This window comes from Pogoniulus pusillus, chromosome 11 (assembly GCF_015220805.1).
Source record: "Pogoniulus pusillus isolate bPogPus1 chromosome 11, bPogPus1.pri, whole genome shotgun sequence".
NCBI classification, from domain to species: Eukaryota; Metazoa; Chordata; class Aves; order Piciformes; family Lybiidae; genus Pogoniulus; species Pogoniulus pusillus.
Window position 1 is genome coordinate 31516516 of NC_087274.1, and position 22247 is coordinate 31538762.

A 22247-nucleotide genomic window follows, 5' to 3' on the forward strand; every position below is an offset into this window, starting at 1 on the left:
AGGCCAGGCTGGCTGAGGCTGTGTGCAGCCTGCTCTAGGGTAGGGTGTCCCTGGGCATGGCAGAGGGGTTGGAACTGGCTGCTTCTTGTGGTCCCTTCCAACCCTGACTGATTCTGTGATTCTATAAGAAGAGAACAGTCTTCATAGAATCACAGAATCAATGAGGTTGGAAGAGAGCTCCAAACTCATCCAGCCCAACCTAGCACCCAGCCCTGCCCAACCAACCAGACCATGGCACTAAGTGCCCCAGCCAGGCTTGGCTTCAACTCCTCCAGCCACAGCCACTCCACCACCTCCCTGGGCAGCCCATTCCAATGCCAATCACTCTCTCTGCCAGGAACTTCCTCCTCACATCCAGCCTAGACCTCCCCTGGCACAACTTGAGACTCTGTCCCCTTGTTCTGTTGTTGCTTGCCTGGCAGCAGAGCCCAACCCCACCTGGCTACAGCCTCCCTGCAGGCAGCTGCAGACAGCAATGAGCTCTGCCCTGAGCCTCCTCTGCTGCAGGCTGCACACCCCCAGCTCCCTCAGCCTCTCCTCACAGGGCTCTGCTCCAGGACCCTCACCAGCTTCATAACCCTTCTCTGGACACTTTTCAGCACCTCAACATCTCTCCTGAATTGAGGAGCCCAGAACTGGACACAGCACTCAAGGTGTGGCCTGAGCAGTGCTGAGCAGAGGGGCAGAAGAACCTCCTTTGTCCTGCTGCCCACACTGCTCCTGAGCCAGCCCAGGATGCAACCATTTCTGTTTTCAATTTTCATTATAAATTTCATAAGGTCTTTAGTTTTGATTTTGGACAGCTGTTGCTTGGATCCAGGCCAAGAGCAAGATTTGTTCAGCTCAGGTATTGATATCATGTCCAGCTCATGCTTAATTTATGTATTTTTATTGACTTTATTTACTACCTGGGCTTGGAAAGATGTGGCTTAGCCACTTCTCTGCAGAGCTGTGATTATTTGTGCTGCACTGGAACCACTGACACTCTGTGTGGTCTGGTCACAGTTTTGTCAGGTAATTAAAAGCTGCTGAAAGCAATTGTTTTATTTGAGGAGAGCTTCTGGTCTGGAATACAGCTCCCTGAGCAGCTTATTTAGTGAATGGCCTTCTAGGACTGAGCAGTATTGAAACCCCACAAAGGAAATCTGTCACCCAGTGGTTTACTGCAGAGCAGCAGGGCTGGGTACATCCTGGGATCCTGGGTGGGCCTGAGTTAGAATCATGGAATCACAGAATGGTTTAGGTGGGAAGGGACCTCAAAGCTCATCCAGTTCCAATCCCCTGCCATAGGCAGGGAACAGGTCATAGAATCATGGCATCAGTCAGGGTTGGAAGGGACCACAAGGAGCAGCCATTTCCAACCCCCCTGCCATGCCCAGGGACACCCTACCCTAGAGCAGGCTGCACACAGCCTCAGCCAGCCTGGCCTCAAACACCTCCAGCCATGGGGCCTCAACCCCCTCCCTGGGCAACCCAGTCCAGCCTCTCACCACTCTCATGCTCTACAACTTCCTCCTCACCTCCAGCCTCACTCTCCCCACCTCCAGCTTTGCTCCATTCCCTCCAGTCCTGTCACTCCCTCACAGCCTCAAAAGTCCCTCCCCAGCTTTTTTTTGTAGTCCCCTTCAGATCCTGGAAGGCCACAAGAAGGTCCCCTGGGAGCCTCCTCTGCTCCAGCCTGCACAGCCCCAACTCTTTCAGTCTGTGCTCACAGCAGAGCTGCTGCAGCCCTCTGAGCATCCTCCTGGCCCTGCTCGGGACACTCTCCAGCATCTCCACATCCCTCTTGTAATGGGGGCTCCAGAACTGGATGCAGTACTCCAGGTGGGGTCTCAGCAGAGCACAGCAGAGGGGGAGAATCCCCTCCCTGGCCCTGCTGGCCACACTGCTGCTGCTGCAGCCCAGGCTCTGCTTGGCTTTCTGGGCTGCAAGTGCACACTGCTGGCTCCTGCTGAGCTTCTCCTCCAGCAGCACCCCCAGGTCCCTCTCCTCAGGGCTGCTCTCCAGCCACTCACTGCCCAGCCTGGATTTGTGCTTGGCATTGCCTCAACCCAGATGCAGGACACTGCACTTGGTCTTGTTGAACCTCCTGAGGTTGGCTTGTGCCCACCTCTGCAGCCTGTCCAGGTGCCTCTGGATGGATCCCTGCCCTCCAGCCTGTCTGATGTACCACACAGCTTGGTGCCAAGAGCAAACTTGCTGAGGCTGCACTCAATGCCTCTACCCATGGCACCCACAAAGATGTAGAACAAGACTGATCCCAGAACTGATCCCTGAGGGAAAGTGGAACTTGATGATTTTAGAGGTCTTTTCCATCCATAATGATTCTAAGCAACCCTTTCCCTTCCATTTATGCAAAAATCTCTTCTTTTTCCTCAAGAGAAAGACAGTAAATGAATGATTAGGTGGAAAGGGGAATATAAAAGTTTTCATTCCTCATGAGGTGATTGTCTGACAAAAGCAAAGATGGAAAACCAGTGACTGCAGAACCTCCAACACAGTTACTTAGAATAAATGCCAACCCCCCCATATAGTTTGTGGGACTAAAGAGGGAGCATGGATGAAATCAGTGAGCTGAGCAGAGCAGCAGTTCATAGAATCATAGAATCAACCAGGTTGGAAGACACCTCCAAGCTCATCCAGTCCAACCTATCACCCAGCCCTAACCAATCAACCAGACCATGGCACTAAGTGCCTCATCCAGGCTTTTCTTGAAGACCCCCAGGGACGGTGCCTCCATCACCTCCCTGGGCAGCCCATTCCAATGCCAATCACTCTCTCTGCCAGGAACTTCTTCCTAACATCCAGCCTAGACCTACCCTGGCATAACTTGAGACTGTGTCCCCTTGTTCTATTGCTGGTTGCCTGGGAGAAGAGGCCACCCCCCACCTGGCTACAATGCCCCTTCAGGTAGTTGTAGATAGTAATAAGATCACTCCTGAGCCTCCTCTCCTTCATGCTCCCACCCTGCTCCTAAGAGCCTTCTCACCAGTCAGCATTGAACACAAAGTCTTTATTCCTAGATGCCTTCTTCAACTCATCCACAGCAGGACCACACAGGTTTTCTTACCCATGTTTTTTTCCTGACCCATTCCAGGGAAATTTAGCCTTTACTCACTTCTGGAAGGATATACAGCTTAGCCTTTTCCTGACCCAAAATGAGTCTCCTTAACCTGTCAGAAGGAGACTATGAATTGGTCCCTTTAAACTTGGCTCTCTGCTTAAAAGCACTGATGCAGTTTATGTCTGTTGTTGGAAATGTTTCTGCCTTTAGTACTAAGCTTCCCTCCATCACCTTTAAAAGAGCCATTGAACACAAGCATAGTTCCTTAAAGAGTGATGTTGTTCAACATTTAAGATAAGGGATGAGGACAGATATATTTTTGAGCTGCAATTTATGCCTTAATAAAACATTTTGATATCAGAGTTCCGAATAAACTGTAAATAATGGAACCATCTACCTAGAGGATGATGAAAATATCAGAGTATATCACGGGTTAGTAGCTTTTGGATCAATAGATAATCTTTCCAGCTGTCTTCTGGAAGCTAAATTACTCCATGAATGGCACTGAGGAGATCTTGGACATGCAAGGTGTAATCATTTAGGAGAGAGTCCTCCCAGGTGTTCTGGCAGCAGAGGAAAAAGTGGGCAAAAGCAGTTGGTTGCCCAGAGAGGTGGGAGATGTCCCTTCCCTGGAAGCCTCCCAGGTCAGGTTGTTTGGGGCTCTGAGCAACTTGGGGGATGTCTGTGCTGACTGCAGGGGGGGGTTGGACTGGATGAGCTATAAAGGTCCCTTCTAACTCTTGAAAGGAATTACTTTCTGATGTCACCTGATCCCTAGATTACCACCTTGAAGAGCTTTTCTGAAAGGGTTTTGTATCTCTTCACAACCTTCAGAGCTGAAGTGCTCTCTTTCACTAAGTATTTGTGTGTCCCAGGTTAGGGTGGATCCCTCCCCAGGCAAAGGAAACTCACCACACCATGCATTACTTTTGAAAAGCCAGGGAAAATTGAATCTGTATTTCTTATAGTTCAAACATAAGAGTATAAGGAGAAATAAACTACTAGAGAAATAGAATCACCTTAAGGAAGATGGGGAAGGGGTCAAGTGGTGGCAAAGGATCAGCAGCCAAAACAGCAGCGGGGGAAGATAGCAGCGAGCGCAGCTGAAGCCAGCAAGGGGAAGGTCCAAGCTGTGCTTTGAGACATAAAGCTCTTGATGCTCCAATGAAATGGAATCATAGAGTCATAGAATCAACCAGGTTGGAAGAGACCTCCAAGCTCATCCAGGCCAACCTAGCACCCAGCCCTAGACAGTCATCTATCACAATATCACAGTATCATCAGGGTTGGAAGAGACCTCACAGACCATCAAGTCCAACCCTTTAGCACAGAGCTCAAGGCCAGACCATGGCACCAAGTGCCACGTCCAGTCCTGCCTTGAACAGCTCCAGGGACGGCGACTCCACCACCTCCCCGGGCAGCCCATTCCAGTGTCCAATGACTCTCTCAGTGAAGAACTTTCTCCTCACCTCCAGCCTGAATTTCCCCTGGCACAGCCTGAGGCTGTGTCCTCTCGTTCTGGTGCTGGCCACCTGAGAGAAGAGAGCAACCTCCTCCTGGCCACAACCTCCCCTCAGGTAGTTGTAGACAGCAATGAGGTCTGCCCTGAGCCTCCTCTTCTCCAGGCTAACCAATCCCAGCTCCCTCAGCCTCTCCTCGTAGGTCATCTAGACCATGGCACTAAGTACCTCATCCAGTCTTTGCTTCAACACCTCCAGGGATGGTGACTCCACCACCTCCCTGGGCAGCCCATTCCAATGCCAATCCCTCTCTCTGGGAAGAACTTCTTCCTCACATCCACCCTATACTTCCCATTGTTGCCATTTTATGCCCCATCCCCAGAATGTTCACCTCTCCCCTGTCTGGGCTAGAAGTCTAGCTCACACAGCCACAGCTTGGAGTTGCCTTCTGGCCAGGGCTGGGTGCTAGGTTGGACTGGATGAGCTTGGAGGTCTCTTCCAACCTGCTTGATTCTCTGATTCATTACTTCCCTTAACATTATGCAGCTGTAAGTATGAAGCTTTTTTAGACTTTGTTGTATGGAAGCAGTGGTTGTATTTTCTATTTGCTTTGTGGTTGAGGGGCTGTTGCTGGCAGGTTTTGTGACTGAAGGCACTGCCTGGAGTACTGGAAGGCTGTACCTAGATTTCTTCCACTACCTCTGCATGGATGTAAGCTGGATGTTAGGAGAAAGTTCTGGACAGAGAGAGTGAACTGAATTGTGTTCAGTTTTGGGATCTCCAGTTGAAGAGGGACAGGGATCTGCTAGGAAGGGTCCAGCAGAGGGCTAGGAGGATGATGAGGGGGCAGGAGGGCATGGCTGATGAGGAGGGGCAGGAGGGCATGGCTGATGAGGAGGGGCTGGAGGCCCTGGGGCTGCATAGTCTGGAGAAGACTGAGAGGGGATTTGATCAATGTGTAGAAGTATCTGAGGGCTGCCAGGAGGGGGGGGACAGGCTCTGCTCACTGCTGCCTGGGACAGGACAAGCAGCAATGGATGTAAGCTGCAGCAAAAGAGGTTCTGCCTCAACACAAGGGGGAACTTCTTTCCTGGAAGGGTCCCAGAGCCCTGGCACAGGCTGCCCAGAGAGGCTGTGGAGTCTCCTTCTGTGGAGCCTTTCCAGGCCTGTCTGGATGTGTTCCTGTGTGCTCTGTGTTAGATAGGATTGTCCTGCTCTGGCAGGGGGCTTGGACTGGATGATCTCCTTGGGTTGCTTCCAACCCCTAACCTCCTGTGAGCCTGTGATTCGCCGTTGGAATGGGCTGCCCAGGGAGGTGGTGGAGCGGCCATGGCTGGAGGTGTTGAAGCCAAGCCTGGATGAGGCACTTAGTGCCATGATCTGGTTGATTGGCCAGGGCTGGGTGCTAGGTTGGACTGGATAAGCTTGGAGCTGTTTTCCAGCCTGCTTGCTTCTAGGATTCTATGATGTGTTGCAAAGCTGCTCAGCTTCTCCTGCTGGGTGGCAAAGCAGGCTTAAAACGTCTTGGAAAGTATAGTCAAGGAGCTGCATCTTTTGCTGTGTGATCTGGGAAGGAGACTGAAGGCTTGGAGTGGAAGAGCCATGCAAAACAACACCCAGCAACTAGTGACAGGATAAGAGGGCATGGCCTGAAGCTGCTCCAGAGGAGATTTAGGTTGGATATTAGGAAGCAGTTCCTGATGGAAAGGTGATAGACACTGGAATGGACTGGCCAAGGATTTGGTGGTGTCACCATCCCTGGAGGTCTTGAAGAAAAGATTGCATGTAGCATTTGGTGGCATGGTTTATCTGGTGTTGTGTGTTAGGTTATGGGCTGGACTTGATCATAAAATCATTGAATCAACCAGGTTGGAAGAGACCTCCAAGCTCATCCAGTCCTACCTAGCACCCAGCCCTGTCCAGTCAACCAGATCATGGCACTAAGTGCCCCAGCCAGGCTGGCTTCAACACCTCCAGGCACAGAGACTCTACCTCCTCCCTGGGCAGCCCATTCCAATGCCAATCACTCTCTCTGACAACAACTTCCTCCTCACATCCAGCCTAGACCTGCCCTGGCACAACTTGAGACTCTGTCCCCTTGTTCTATTGCTGATTGCCTGGCAGAAGAGATCTCTTCCAGCCTCAGTGATCCAGTGAAGATACATTCCTGACCTGGGGGAGTGCAGGCAGCACAGCCTCTGATCAGGAGCCCAAAGAAATTAGTTCATTCTGATCAACCAAGAATAAATCAGGCAGGGTAAAGCTCTGAGGAAATCAGGGTGGGAGCAGCACAGATTGAGAGCATCATTTGACAACATCTTGAGTCAAACCAATATGCAAATGCTGTTAATGGTCACTAGAAACCAGGAATCTGATTAATACATTCTGCTGTAACAAAGTTCTCCTTATTGCACTGTGAATGGATGCAATCCTGTCAACAGCAGCTCTGAATGGCAATATTTGGGCATTCAGGGAATTCTGTGCATTCCTCCTCCTTCTCCTTTTAACCAAGTGCCAGCAGCAATTTTGACTTCTTTTTTATCCCATCTCCAAAGTATCTTTCTTCTCTTTGCAGGAAAAAAAAAGATAAACAGAGAAGTGCCATGAGGCTCTCTTCTAAGCTTTGTGCCTCTTGCAGACACACAGGAAGCCACAAAGTTCCTTTCTATCCCTTCTAGGAATCAAGGCCAAAAATTTATCAGAGAGCAACATTAATATAAGAGTATTTAAGGACTTAAATAAATAAACTTTAATAAACTCATCTTTTCAGCACAGAGCAGATGGTGGTTGACAGACCTGCCTGAAGCAGTGCAACATCACATGCCTGGCTATTTATTTTTCAATAATGTGATTTACTAAACCACTTTCTCCTCCTTTCAAACCCCACTGTGGAGAAGGGGGTTTGTATATAGACTAAAAAGCAGTGGCCATTTCATAGGTAGCAAGGGAAGGCTACTTCATAGAGTCATAGAATCAACCAGGTTGGAAGAGAGCTCCAAGCTCAGCCACTCCAACCTAGCACCCAGCCCTGCCCAACCAACCAGACCATGGCACTAAGTGCCCCAGCCAGGCTTGGCTTCAACACCTCCAGCCACAGCCACTCCACCACCTCCCTGGGCAGCCCATTCCAATGCCAATCACTCTTTCTGCCAACAACTTCCTCCTCACATCCAGCCTAGACCTGCCCTGGCACAGCTTGAGACTGTGTCCCCTTGTTCTGTTTCTGGTTGTCTGGCAGAAGAGGCCAATCCCACCTGGCTACAGCCTCCCTGCAGGCAGCTGCAGACAGCAATGAGCTCTGCCCTGAGCCTCCTCTGCTGCAGGCTGCACACCCCCAGCTCCCTCAGCCTCTCCTCACAGGGCTGTGCTCCAGGCCCCTCCCCAGCCTTGCTGCCCTTCTCTCAACACCTTCCAGCACCTCAACATCTCTCTTGAATTGAGGAGCCCAGAACTGGACACAGCACTCCAGGTGTGGCCTGAGCAGTGTTGAGTACACAATAAGCTCCTGTGTCCTACTGGCCACACTGGTCCTGATACAAGCCAAGATGCCTTCAAATTGAAAGTACTTGGTGCCATGGTCTGGCCTTGGGCACTGTGGTAAAGGGTTGGACTTGATGATCTGTGAGGTCTCTTCCAACCTTGGTGATACTGGGATACTGTGATACTGTAACATGAGCAGTGTCTCTGCTGTACAGGTTGCACCCACTACAGGCTAGGGGTTGGCCTGCTGGAAAGCAGCTCCCTGGAGAAGGACTTTGGAGTCTTAGGTAAGAGAAAGCTCTCCATGGGACAGCAATCCAGCCTTGTGGCCAAGAAGCCCAATGGTATCCTGGAATGCATTAAGAAGAGTGTGGTGAGCAGGGTCAGGGAGGTTCTCCTCCCATTCTGCTCTGCTCTAAGGAGACCACATCTGGAGCATTGTGCCCAGGTCTTGGCTGCCCAGTTCATGAGGAACAGGGATGCACTAGAGAGTGTTCAACAGAGGCTATGAGGATGCTGAAAGGGAGTGGGACATCTGTCAGATGAGGAAAGGCTGAGAGACCTGGGGCTGCTTAGCCTGGAAAAGAGAAGGCTAAGAGGGGATGTTATTAATGTTTACAATCATCTGAAGGGTGGGTCTGACAAAGAAGGGTCCAGGCTCTTTTCAGTGCTGTCCTGTGACAGGACAAGGGGCAATGGATACAATCTAGAACACAAGTTCCACCTCAACATAAGGAAAGTCTTTCATGCAAGGGTGCTGGAGCCCTGGCACAGACTGCCCAGAGAGATTGTGGAGTCTCCTTCTCTGGAGCCTTTCAAGACTCATCTGGATCTATTCCAGTGTGACCTGCTTTAGGTGATCCTGCTTTGGCAGGGTGGGGGGGTTGACTGGATAATCTTTTGAGGTCCCTTCCAACTCCTACCATTCTGTGCTTCTATGTGTTGATAAAGTACTGCCTTTAAGAGAGCTGAAGTGGATCTTTCTCCACTTGCTTGGGTAGCCAATTTCCCAGCACAGGGTGGTTTGGGCCATTTAGTGCCTCAGACAGCATGCTGCCATGGTTCAGGCAATTGCACAGAGCAAAGAGAGTTTGGGCAAACAGTGCAGAGCAGCCTTGTCCAGATGGATATTGACAGTTTGTGTTGTGTGGCCTAAGGGTCACAGAAGGGTTCCCAGTTGTCTTATGTTCCACAACAGGATGTACCTTAAGGGCCACTGTTTATGTAACTCAAAAACTAGCCTAGGATACATCTGAAGAGAGGCTTAGAAGTGCTGCATGCAGGCTAAAATGAGCCTACTCTCAGGCATAGTTTCCTCCTGCAAGGAATAGAAAACACCAAACTTAGGGATCTAAATTACAGAACTTTGAATCACTCTCAAAATTGCTATTTTTTTTTTTTCCCCCAGTGGCCATTTAGAGAGCAGCAGGAGGGAGACTTTGCCCCTGAATGCTGCTGTTTATTCACCACCATTAAATAAATGTGTTGATAGAGAAATAAATATCTAAAGGGCAAGTGTCAGGAGAATGGAGCCAGATTCTTCTTGGTGGTGGCCAGTGACAGGACAAGGGTCAGTGGACACAAACTGGAACACAAGAGGCTGCACATAAGCATAAGGAAAAAATTCTTCCCTGTCTAAGCTCTGGAGCAAACTGTCCAAAAAGGTTCATAGAATCATAGATTCAACCAGGTTGGAAGAGACCTGCAAGCTCATCCAGTCCAACCTAGCACCCAGCCCTAGCCAGTCAACCAGACCATGGCACTAAATGCCTCATCGGAGTCTCCTTCTCTGGATGCTTTCCAAACCTGCCTGGATGTGTTCCTGTGTGACTTAGAATCACAGAATTAGTCAGGGTTGGAAGGGACCACAAGGAGCAGCCAGTCCCAACCCCCCTGCCATGCCCAGGGACACCCTACCCTAGAGCAGGCTGCACACAGCCTCAGCCAGCCTGGCCTCAAACACCTCCAGCCATGGGGCCTCAACCACCTCCCTGGGCAGCCCATTCCAGCCTCTCACCACTCTCCTGCTCAACAACTTCCTCCTCACCTCCAGCATCACTCTCCCCACCTCCAGCTTGGCTCCATTCCCCCCAGTCCTGACACTCCCTCACAGCCTCAAAAGTCCCTCCCCAGCTTTTTTGTAGCCCCCTTCAGATGCTGGAAGGCCACAAGAAGGTCACCTGGGAGCCTCCTCTGCTGCAGCCTGCACAGCCCCAACTCTTTCAGTCTGTGCTCACAGCAGAGCTGCTGCAGCCCTCTGAGCATCCTCCTGGCCCTGCTCTGGACACTCTCCAGCATCTCCACATCCCTCTTGTCCCAGGGGCCCCAGAACTGGATGCAGTACTCCAGGTGGGGTCTCAGCAGGGCAGAGCAGAGGGGGAGAATCCCCTCCCTGGCCCTGCTGGCCACACTTCTGCTGCAGCCCAGGCTCTGCTTGGCCCTCCAGGATGCAAGTGCAAAAGCACCTGCTCTAGGTGATCCTGCTGTAGCAGGGGTGATTGGACTGGATGATCACTGGAGGTCCCTTCCAACCCCTGGGCTACAAGTGCAGCACTGCTCTAGGTGATCCTGCTGTAGCAGGGGTGGTTGGACTGGATGATCTCTGGAGATCCATTCCAACCCCTGGGCTACAAGTGCAGCACTGCTCTAGGTGATCCTGCTCTAGCAGGGGTGGTTGGACTGGATGATCTCTGGAGATCCCTTCCAACCCCTGGGCTACAAGGGCAGCACTGCTCTAGGTGATCCTGCTCTAGCAGGGGTGGTTGGACTGGATGATCTCTGGAGATCCCTTCCAACCCCTACCATTCTGCAATTCTGTGATCACAGTGTCCTGTAGCTAACTACTCTGGAAGAAGTCCTCAGTACCTATTCCAGACAATTTTCTGACCCCCTAAATGAGTGATAAAAATGAAGTGTTTGATCCTGTATGTTGGTGGTAAGCATGAAATCCATCTTCCCTGCCTGAGATCAGTGAAGAAGAATTGTTAGCTCGTTGGAGAGCCACAGAATACCATCCCAATGGAGCCTGAAGTGTCACAGTCTTTGCTTTTTGGTTACTCAGATTGTGTTATTGGCACAGTTTCACAAATGATTCCCTGGTTTTAGAATAATAATAATAATAATAACTAATAGGTAGATAATCTTTGCAAAGAAACAAGTCTTCCATGATTTTGTGTGGTTATATCTCTTTCTAAGCTGTTGTGTTAAAGCTCCAACAACAAGAAAGCTTCAAAGAATATTAAAGGAATTGAATTATTTGACTGGGAAAATAAAACATCCCAGAACAGTAATGTCACCAAGGAGACTTGGTTCAGGCAGTGCACAGCACACAGCAGGAGAAATTGGAAGTCTTCTTAGAAGATAGCTTTTGTAGTCTAACAAAGTAGGAACCTGGCTGAGACTAACTCAGCTCACAGTCCCTGTTGTGCTGTTTCCAGTGTTAGGAGAAGCTTCTTAGACCAAACTTTGCTGCCTCGTTTTTTATTGTGAAATTTCAACTTGAAACTCTATAAATTTGTGTGCCTGTGGCAGCTGCTGTCTTGGGCAAAACACAGAGGTCAGAATTCAGGGCATCTGAAACTAAAGGCACATTGCTTAGGGGAAAGTGATGGAGTCCTTTAGCTGAGGACCAGAGGAACTCAGGCAAAGGGTGCAGGAAGATGAAAGTATCAGCATGTTACAGCTGGAAGCCAACAAGTTCCAGCTCAGCCTGAGTTAAAGATTCTTTGCTCTGAGGATACTGGAGCCCTGGAGCAGACTGCTCAGAGAGGTTGTGAAGACTTCTTCTCTGGAGGCATTTAAGACTCATCTGGATGTGTTCTGAAGGGAGGAATTTGGACTACTCCAGAACTACCTGAAGGGAGGCTGTAGCCAGGTCTCCCCTCAGCCTCCTCTGTTTCAAACTATACAGGTTGATTCTAAGAGTCTGTGATTCTGTGTGACCTGTTGTAGGTGATCCTGCTTTGGCAGGGGGGGTTGGACCCAATGACCTGTGAGGAGAGGCTGAGGGAGCTGGGGGTGTGCATCCTGCAGCAGAGGAGGCTCAGGGCAGACCTCATTGCTGGCTACAACTCCCTGCAGGGAGGCTGTATCCAGGTGGGGTTGGGCTCTTCTGCCAGGCAAGCAGCAACAGAAGAAGGGGACACAGTCTCAAGCTGTGCCAGGGGAGGACTAGTATGGATGTTGTTAGGAAGTTGTTGTCAGAGAGAGTGATTGGCATTGGAATGGGCTGCCCAGGGAGGTGGTGGAGTCATCATGCCTGGAGGTGCTGAAGCCAAGCCTGGTTGAGACACTTAGTGCCATGGTCTGGTTGATTGGCCAGGGCTGGGTGCTAGGCTGGCCTGGATGAGCTTGGAAGTCTCTTCCAACCTGGTTGATTCTATGACTCTTTGATCTCCAGAGTTCCCTTCCAGCCCCTACCACTCTTTGATTCTATTTCACATAGATACCTCTTCTAGTACCACAGCAAATGCTTCCTCTCTCTATTTTCTGGTCTCAATGCATACAGACAGAATCAAATTAACTCCAGAATTTGCAATAGATTCTTGTTAGAAAGCTAAGAGGGAGATTTATATTTTCTATTAAATTCTGGTGGTGCTTGATATTTTTATCTTTCACTTTCTAAATGAAAAAAACAAAACCCCAAAATGAAAAGGATTGGGATTTACAGGTTTCTGAATGATCATAAATGCCTTGGCCTCGTGTCATAATTAGAACCACAGACAATGGCAGCAGGAAGGAGCTCTCTGGAAGCAATGCTTAAAGCAGAAGCCCAGGACATAGACCACTTATCAATGTATCAAAGAATCAAGCAGGTTGGAAGAGAGCTCCAAGCTCATCCAGCACAACCTAGCACCCAGCCCTGCCCAACCAGCCAGACCATGGCACTAAGTGCCTCAGCCAGGCTTGGCTTCAACACCTCCAGCCACAGCCACTCCACCACCTCCCTGGGCAGCCCATTCCAATGCCAATCACTCTCTCTGACAACAACTTCCTAACAACATCCAGCCTAGACCTGCCCTGCCACAGCTTCAGACTGTGTCCCCTTGTTCTGTTTCTGGTTGCCTGGCAGAAGAGACCAACCCCCAAGCCCCTCAGGACCCTTCTCTTCTGCAGGCTGAACAACTGCTGTCATCATAGGAGACCTCATGTTTCTCATGGAACACCTCTGCTCCAGCTCTCTGATCATTTTAATGTCCTCCTCTAGACCTGCTCCAACAGGTTCCTGTCAGCCTTGTGATGAGGACAAGAGAGAGTGGGGAGAGTGCAACAGGACAAGGGGACACAGTCTCCAGTTGTGCCAGGGCAGGTCTAGGCTGGATGTTAGGAGGAAGTTGTTGGCAGAGAGAGTGATTGGCATTGGAATGGGCTGCCCAGGGAGGTGGTGGAGTGGCTATGCCTGGAGGTGTTGAAGCCAAGTCTGGCTGGGGCACTTAGTGCCATGGTCTGGTTGCTTGGCCAGGGCTGGGTGCTAGGTTGGACTGGATGAGCTTCAGGTCTCTTCCAACCTGCTTGGTGCTATGATTCTATGTAGAGCTGATAACAGTGCTGTGCATTTGAGAGATTGAAAGGTTATGTTTAATTCTCCATCCTACCCCAAAAATGACTTCTCAATAGCTCCCAGAAAAAATATGCTGCTCCTAGGCTCAGCTGGAAACAGAAGGTTGCTCTTAATCATATGCAAGGCACAGTTCTAACTAGGAGCATTTGAAAACAGTATTGGGAGGGGAAAAAAAAGAGGGCACAGCCAGAAAGAAGGGAAGAGCATTTTGATTCTGGATGAAAAGCTATCAAACAGAGTTCAATGTGATAAGAGATGTAAAGATTGATAGAGAAGCAGCTCTCTCTTAAGAGAAAGGGAAAGCAGCTGGCAAAGTCACTTCATGCTTTTTGTACCATGGAACCTAAGGAAAAAAAAACCTCTATTTTATTTTGCCATAGGTTTTTGAGGCACAAAAAGCTTTCTTCCCCCTTTTTAATCTTCATGAGGGTTTTTGCTTTCAGATTTCCTGCAGGAAAGTGTTTTAAGTGGAATTTGTCTTTATGCTGCACCTAATGTCTGCCAATGTGATTCCTGTTATAGCCAGAGGGACCATTTTGCCTCTGTCCTCAAGCTGTGTTGCTGCTTATTATCATGTTTAACATTCCCAGTGCCTGGCAGGATGGAGATTAGAAACTCTTAATATTCCTTTCATAGTGAAAGGTCTTGCCAGATTTTTTGGAGCATGGGCTATAATATATGCACATAATTTATTGGTGGAGAAGTTCTGAACTCCTCAGTGAGTCACCTTAATGTTTCCTCTGAGCGTTTTAAGATTGCTTCCAATATTCCACTGCATCCCTCACACCTAAACCTGTTCAAAGCATGACACTGGAAGTGACAAGCTGGGGGGAAACAAACGAAAAGAGGTGGATCAGTCCTGGGATCAGTCTTGTTCAGGATCTTTGTGGGTGCCATGGGCAGAGGCACTGAGTGCAGCCTCAGCAAGTTTGCTGCCCACACCAAGCTGTGTGGTGCAGCAGCCAGGCTGGAGGGCAGGGATCCATCCAGAGGGAGCTGGACAGGCTGCAGAGGGGGCACAAGCCAAGCTCAGGAGGTTCAACAAGACCAAGTGCAAGGTCCTGAAGCTGGGTGGAGGCAATGCCAAATCAGGCTGGGCAGTGAGTGGCTGGAGAGCAGCCCTGAGGAGAGGGACTTGGGGATGCTGGTGAATGAGAAGCTCAACAGGAGCCAGCAGTGTGCACTTGCAGCCCAGAAAGCCAAGCAGAGCCTGGGCTGCAGCAGCAGCAGTGTGGCCAGCAGGGCCAGGGAGGGGATTCTGCCCCTCTGCTCTGCTCTGCTGAGACCCCACCTGGAGTCCTGCATCCAGCTGTGGAGCTCCCATTACAAGAGGGATGTGGAGATGCTGGAGAGTGTCCAGAGCAGGGCCAGGAGGATGCTGAGAGGCTGCAGCAGCTCTGCTGTGAGCACAGACTGAAAGAGTTGGGGCTGTGCAGGCTGGAGCAGAGGAGGCTTCCAGGGGATCTTCTTGTGGCCTTCCAGGATCTGAAGGGGGCTACAAAAAAGCTGGGGAGGGACTTTTGAGGGTGTGAGGGAGTGTCAGGACTGGGGGCAATGGAGCAAAGGTGGAGGTGGGGAGAGTGAGGCTGGAGGTGAGGAGGAAGTTGTTGAGCAGGAGAGTGGTGAGAGGCTGGAATGGGTTGCCCAGGGAGGTGGTTGAGGCCCCATGGCTGGAGGTGTTTGAGGCCAGGCTGGCTGAGGCTGTGTGCAGCCTGCTCTAGGGTAGGGTGTCCCTGGGCATGGCAGGGGAGTTGGAACTGAATGATCCTTGTGGTCCCTTCCAACCCTGATTCTATGATTCTATGAATCCATGTGCAGAGTTTGCCTGTGCTAAAGCTGTGATTTCTTTGTTTGTTTAGGTTTTTTTTAAGCAAGTGCTTGAAGTATTTTTGTTTAACTCCACAATTTCATCTTTCACAGACTGGAAGGAAGGAGAAGGGGGATCCACTCAACATTGCTATTGACAAGATGACCAAGAAAACACGAGACCTTCGCAGACAGGTAAGCTGTGCTTCTTCTGACACTCCCCTGATTTTCCAAACAAATCCTTCACTGGAACAGCTGCCCAGGGGGGTTGTGGAGTCTCCCTCTCTGGAGATACTCAAGACCTGCCTGGATGTGTTCCTGTGTGTTCTAGTTCAAAGCTAGCTGGGATATTTTGGTGAGAAGAATTAGATGCTAGGCTCTGCAAAGGGAACAATGCTGATGTCTGCTGCACTCATAGGCTTGCTGAGATGGATAAGAACAAGAACACAAACATAGATAGCAGAGTTGTTCTATGGCTCTGGATTCATGCCCTTCTCTCCTCCCCTGCACAGCTTGAGACTGTGTCTCCTTCTTCTGTTGCTGGTTGTCTGGCAGAAGAGCCCAACCCCACCTGGCTACAGCCTCCCTTCAGGGAGTTGTAGACAGCAATGAGCTCTGCCCTGAGCCTCCTCTGCTGCAGGCTGCACCCCCCCAGCTCCCTCAGCCTCTCCTCACAGGGCTCTACTCCAGGCCCCTCACCAGCTTTGCTGCCCTTCTCTCAACACCTTCCAGCACCTCAACATCTCTCTTGAATTGAGGAGCCCAGAACTGGACACAGCACTCCAGGGGTGGCCTGAGTAGTGCTGAGCACAGAGGCAGAACAACCTCCCTTGTCCTGCTGCTCACACTTGTCACAGGCTGTGATACCATCGTATCAGGGGTAACAAGAGACGGAGCAAAAACTTAATGTAAGCAAATTCCAAATCCGGATCCCAATCCCATCTGAATCCAATCCCTTTATTGCACCCCAAGCATGGGGTTATATACTTTTTAATCAGAAGGCTACACAGGAGGGTTACAAATCATCTCAGACTCCAATTGGTGACATACATCTGTGTTAGGACTATGTTAGAATCATAGAATCATAGAATCAGGCAGGTTGGAAAAGACCTCCAAGCTCAGCCAGCCCAACCTAGCACCCAGCCCTAGCCAGTCAACCAGACTATGGCACTAACTGCCCCAGCCAGGCTTGGCTTCAACACCTCCAGCCACAGCCACTCCACCACCTCCCTGGGCAGCCCATTCCAATGCCAATCACTCTCTCTGCCAACAACTTCCTCCTCACATCCAGCCTATACTTTCCCCTGGCACAACTTGAGACTGTGTTCCCTTCTTCTATTGCACACTACTTGGCATTGACATTCTTCATGTCCTCTCAATAACACATATATTGTGTCTGGCAATTCTGAGGCAGCAGAGATAGGCAAGACCCACAGACTCCAGGCTTACACTTGTTTACATTTGCTGCACCAGTCTCAATAAGATCATTCCAACTCTCTATCAGCACTTACTGAACTCTGTCCTGTCCGTGGCTGGACAATAGCTGCACCACAGTCACACAAGTGTATAAAATCACTGCATTTAATATTACTATATCCAACACACACTGCTCCTGAGCCAGCCCAGGATGCCATTGGCTCTCCTGGCCACCTGGGCACACTGCTGCCTCATCTTCAGCTACTATCCACCAGTACCCCCAGGTCCCTTTCTTCCTGGCTGCTCTCAGCCACTCAGTCCCCAGCCTGTAGTGCTGCTTGGGATTGTTGTGGCCGAAGTGCAGAACCCTGCACTTGGCCTTGTTCAATCTCATCCCATTGGCCTCTGCCCACCCATGCAGCCTGGCCAGGTCCCTCTGCAGGGCTCTCCTACCCTCCAACAGCTCCACAGCTGCTCCTAGCTTGGTGTCATCTGCAAACCTACTGATGCTGGACTCAATCTCCTGCTCCAGATCATCAATAAAGATATTGAACAGGACTGTGCCCAGCACTGATCCCTGGGGCACACCACCAGTGCCAGCTGCCAGCTGGATGTGGCAACATTCACCACCACTCTCTGGGCTCTGCCATCCAGCCACTTCCTGACCCATATCAGAGTGAATCTGTCCAAGCCAGGAGCTGCAGCTGTGCCAGGAGCTGCTTGTGGCAGACAGTGTCAAAGGCTTTGCTGCAGTCCAGGCAGACTCCATCTACACCTGCCCCACATGCACCAGGCTGGAACGTGCTCATAAAAGGAGCTCAGGTTGGTCAGGCAGGACCTGCCCTTCTTAAACCCCTGCTGGCTGGGCCTGATCCCTTGGCCATGCTGTAGATGCTTTGTAGCTTGGTTTGTTGTTGAGGTACTGTTGTTGGCTGTGATGGTGGCTGAAGGCATTGCCTGGAGTAGTAGAATGCTGCTTAGGTTTCTTCCACTCTGTGTGGATGTGTTTCAAAGCTGCTCAGCTTCTCCTGCTGGCTGGCAAATCAGGCTTAAAAATTGTTGGAAAATACATTTAAGGAGCTGGATCTTTTTGAGCACTTCTTGATTCTCCAAGGAAGTCTTTGCTTTGCTGTTCCCACCTGTAGAGTTACAAAGACTCTGTGTCCTTCCTTCAAGAGGATGCTGCCTTACACTTGGAATTAAGCAAAGGACTAAACCAAACAGAGGGAAAAAGAAACCCATTCCAAGTGTAACCCTCAATGGTCTTAAAACGTGGGAGGGTAGGCAGATTGGCCAGACCTTCCCTGCCTTTGCAGCCCAGCAACTCCAGGCATAAACACACTGACATATGTGCCTCTTTGTATTGATTGGAGTGCTCTCACTGAAATGAGATGAAAAACTGAACAGAATATGAAGAAGTTGGTAAAGGCAGAATATTTGCAAGGAACACTCCAAAGGCATCATATTAAATCAAGTTTCTAGGAAGATATGGAGAAAGCTAATAAATGACTGCCCAGCATAGTTTGAAACACAAAGGTTGACTTCCTTCTATCACCTTTAGCACTGTGCTCAGTAATAAAAATGAAATCTGTTCAGAAAGCTTGAGATGGAGAAGAGAAACAGAAGGGAGATTGGAAAACAAAAAGGCCAAACTCACTGCAGTGTTCTCTCAATGCTTCCGAGGCTGAGGCAAGAGGCATTGCCTCATTCAACTTCTTTTTTCTCCTGTTTGGGATGATCTCAGTTCTGCATTTGCTGTGAAAACAATTGGAAGAAAGGCTGCCTGGCTAATCAAAGGTTGCCTCTGTGAAAATGATCCCAAATCCATATAGCTGCAAGACCAAGTGGGGTCTGCAAGGTACCTTCAGGTGGCTATTTGAAGATGGTGGTCTCAGAAAGAGTAGTCCCTGCAGGTGTTCTGAATCCCTGCTCTGCACAGCTGAAATCATTTCACTCCAGCTCTTCTTTAACTCTCACCAAACATGTTTGAGGATCATATTATACAGAATCACACAGAAGTAACCAGGTTGGAAAAGACCTTCAAGATCATCCAGTCCAACCTATGACCTGACACCTTCTAATTAACTAAATCATGGCACTAAGTGCCTGATCCAGCCTCCTTTTAAATACCTCCAGGTTTGGGTGACTCCACCACCTCCCTGGGCAGAACATTCCAATGCCAATCACTCTCTCTGTGAATAAATTCTTCCTAACATCCAGCCTAGACCTGCCCTGGCACAGCTTGAGACTGTGTCCCCTTGTTCTGTTGCTGGGTGCCTGGCAGCAGAGCCCAACCCCACCTGGCTACAGCCTCCCTGCAGGCAGCTGCAGACAGCAATGAGCTCTGCCCTGAGCCTCCTCTGCTGCAGGCTGCACCCCCCCCAGCTCCCTCAGCCTCTCCTCACAGGGCTGTGCTCCAGGCCCCTCCTCAGCCTTGCTGCCTTTCTCTCAACACCTTCCAGCACCTCAACATCTCTCTTGAATTGGATGGCCCAGAACTGGACACAGCACTCAAGGTGTGACCTGAGCAGTGCTAAGTACAGGGGCAAAAGGACTTCCCTGATCCTGCTGCCCACACTATTCCTAACACAAGCCAGGATGCCATTGGCCTTCTTGGCCACCTGGGCACACTGCTGGCTTACCTTCAATCATCTGCCAACCACTACCTCCAGGTCCCTCTCTGCTTGGCTTCTCTTCAGCCAGTCTGTCCTCAGAGCTTGTTTACTCATAGATCCACAGAATGGTTTTGGGTTGGAAGGGACCTTAAAGATCATCTAATTGCAACCCCCCTGCCATGGACAGGGACATCTTCAACAGATAATAGAAGTCCTGCAGTGGGCTTGCAGAGACTGTGGGTGAGTGACTGCTGTGTGGAGCCCTACAGCACATCTTCTGCTCGGCCAAGGGCAGAAGAAACATCTCCACTATTCTGACCTCTGCATTTATGGGATCCTAAGTTCTGCAGTGGAGCTTGTGCCATGTGTTGCCTCCCACCTCTGTTCTCATTGCTTGAAGGAAGTAGCAGACTAACACATGAGTTGCTGTTCTGTGCAAGGCTCTCAGCAGTCACCTGAATTACTCATCTCCACAGCCAAATTTACTCTGAAACGTGATAGAAACCTGGCACCTTGCTTAATAAAGTGTCTGCTTCTCGTGGATGTGCAGCCCCATGGGTGTTGAAATTGATCTCAGGGAGGTTGGAGTTTTGTGTGTCAGTAAAGTGAAGCACTTTCATCATATTTGGCTGCATGGAGTTGAAGCATTTTTCTGTAGTTTCTGGTATTTATGGAAGTTAATCACACAAGGATGAGGCTTCTTAAATTGTGACAGCTTCTGGTAGACTTCGTCATGATTTGATCCCAATTGTGCTAGGTTGTGCAGAACTGGAGAGGAAGAGAGACCTGGGGGTCCTGGTGGATGCCCATGAGCCAGCAATGTGCCTCTGTGGCCAAGATGGCCAGTGGCCAGTGCTTAGGAGGTCAAGAGAGGTTCTCCTTCCCCTCTACTCTGCCCTGCTGAAGCCACATCTGGAATATTGTGTCCAGGTCGGGGCCCCTCTTCAAGAAGGACCTCAGAGAACTGCTTGAGAGAGTCTAGCACAGAGCTGCAGGGAGTGGAGCATCTCCTGTGAGGACAGGCTGAGGGAGCTGGGGATTGGAGCTTGGAGCAGAGGAGCCTGAGGGCAGGCAGGACGCTGCCAGGCTCTGCTTAGGGATGTCCAATGGCAGGACAAGGGGCAATGGGGGCAAACTGGAGCAGAGGAGGTTCCATGGGAACAGAAGGGAAAACTTTCCCTGTGAGGGTGACAGAGCCCTGGAGCAGGCTGCCCAGAGAGGCTGTGAAGTCTCCTCCTCTGGAGAATTTCCAAGCCTACTTGGATGTGTTGCTGTGCGACCTGCTCTAGGTGATCCTGCTCTGGCAGTGGGGTTGGACTGGATGAGCTTTGGAGCTGCTTTCCAAGCTCTAACTTTCTGTGATACTGTGAAGATGGAGTCTCTGCTTTCAACAATGTCTGCTCTGACTCTAGAAGAGGAGGCTCAGGGGTGACCTTATTACTGTCTACAACTACCTGAAGGGGCATTGTAGCCAGGTGGGGGGTGGCCTCTTCTCCCAGGCAACCAGCAATAGAACAAGGAGACACAGTCTCAAGTTGTGCCAGGGTAGGTATAGGCTGGATGTTAGGAAGAAGTTCTTCACAGAGAGAGTGATTGGCATTGGAATGGGCTGCCCAGGGAGGTGGTGGAGGCACCCTCCCTGGGGGTCTTCAAGAAAAGCCTGGCTGGGGCACTTAGTGCCATGGTCTGGTTGATTGGATAGGGCTGGGTGCTAGGTTGGACTGGATGAACTTGGAGGTCTCTTCCAACCTGGTTGATTCTATGTGGATTCTATGTGGATTATCCTTTGGCATCATAATCACTGTTCTGTTTCATCACCTGCACAATCAACAGTACCCATCTGTGCATTTACCCAGACCTGCCCATGCACCCCCTGCTTGGTTTCAGAACATGAGGATGTCACTGAGGGCTTAGTTGGATGGCTGGGGAAAGAAGCTTCAAGGTTAAGAAGAAATGAAGCACAGCTGAGATATCAGTGGTGTACTCTTCCACTCTTTCTACTTTGGGCTAAATCAGGGGAGAGACAAACATCTTTGAGTCTCACAGCTCCTTTTACCTTCAATGAATCCCTTTTTAAAGTGGCCTTGCTTGTCAGAGTTTTGAAGCTTAATGCTTAGAAAGTAAAACTAGACATAAAACTAGATAATGTACAAAGTATCTTTAGGTAAGGAAGAGCACAGAATTAGAGAATCAAACAGGTTGGAAGAGACCATCAAGCTCATCCAGTCCAACCTAGCACCCAGCCCTGGCCAATCAACCAGACCATGGCACTAAGTGCCCCAGCCAGGCTTTGCTTCAACGCCTCCAGCCACAGCCACTCCACCACCTCCCTGGGCAGCCCATTCCAATGCCAATCACTCTCTCGGCCAACAGCTTCCTCCTAGCATCCAGCCTAGGCCTGCCCTGGCATAACTTCACACTGTGTCCCCTCGTTCTGTTGCTGGGTGCCTGGCAGCAGAGCCCAACGCCACCTGGCTACAGCCTCCCCTCAGGGAGTTGCAGACAGCAATGAGCTCTGCCCTGAGCCTCCTCTTCTGCAGGCTGCACACCCCCAGTTCCCTCAGCCTCTCATCACAGGGCTGTGCTCCAGGCCCCTCACCAACTTTGTTGCCCTTCTCTGGACATGCTCCAGCACCTCAACATCTCTCTTGAATGGAGGAGCCCAGAACTAGACACAGCACTCAAGGTGTGGCCTGAGCAGTGCTGAGCACAGGGGCAGAAGAACCTCCCTTGTCCTGCTGCCCACACTGTTCCTGAGCTAGTCCAGGATGCCATTGGCTCTGCTGCCCACCTGGGCACACTGCTGCCTCATCTTCAGCCTACTATATACCAGTACTCCCAGCTCC

The 22247-nt window shown here is 50.3% G+C and overlaps 1 protein-coding gene across 1 annotated transcript in view; it reads left to right on the forward strand.

The window, feature by feature from the left end:
* LOC135179633 (catenin alpha-2) overlaps positions 1-22247 on the forward strand; it is an 898848-nt gene that overhangs the window by 637513 nt on the left and 239088 nt on the right. Inside the window, exon 8 of the mRNA XM_064151673.1 lies at positions 15485-15565. Within this exon, the coding sequence (XP_064007743.1) occupies positions 15485-15565 (81 nt within the window). The remainder of the gene's footprint in view (positions 1-15484; positions 15566-22247) is intronic.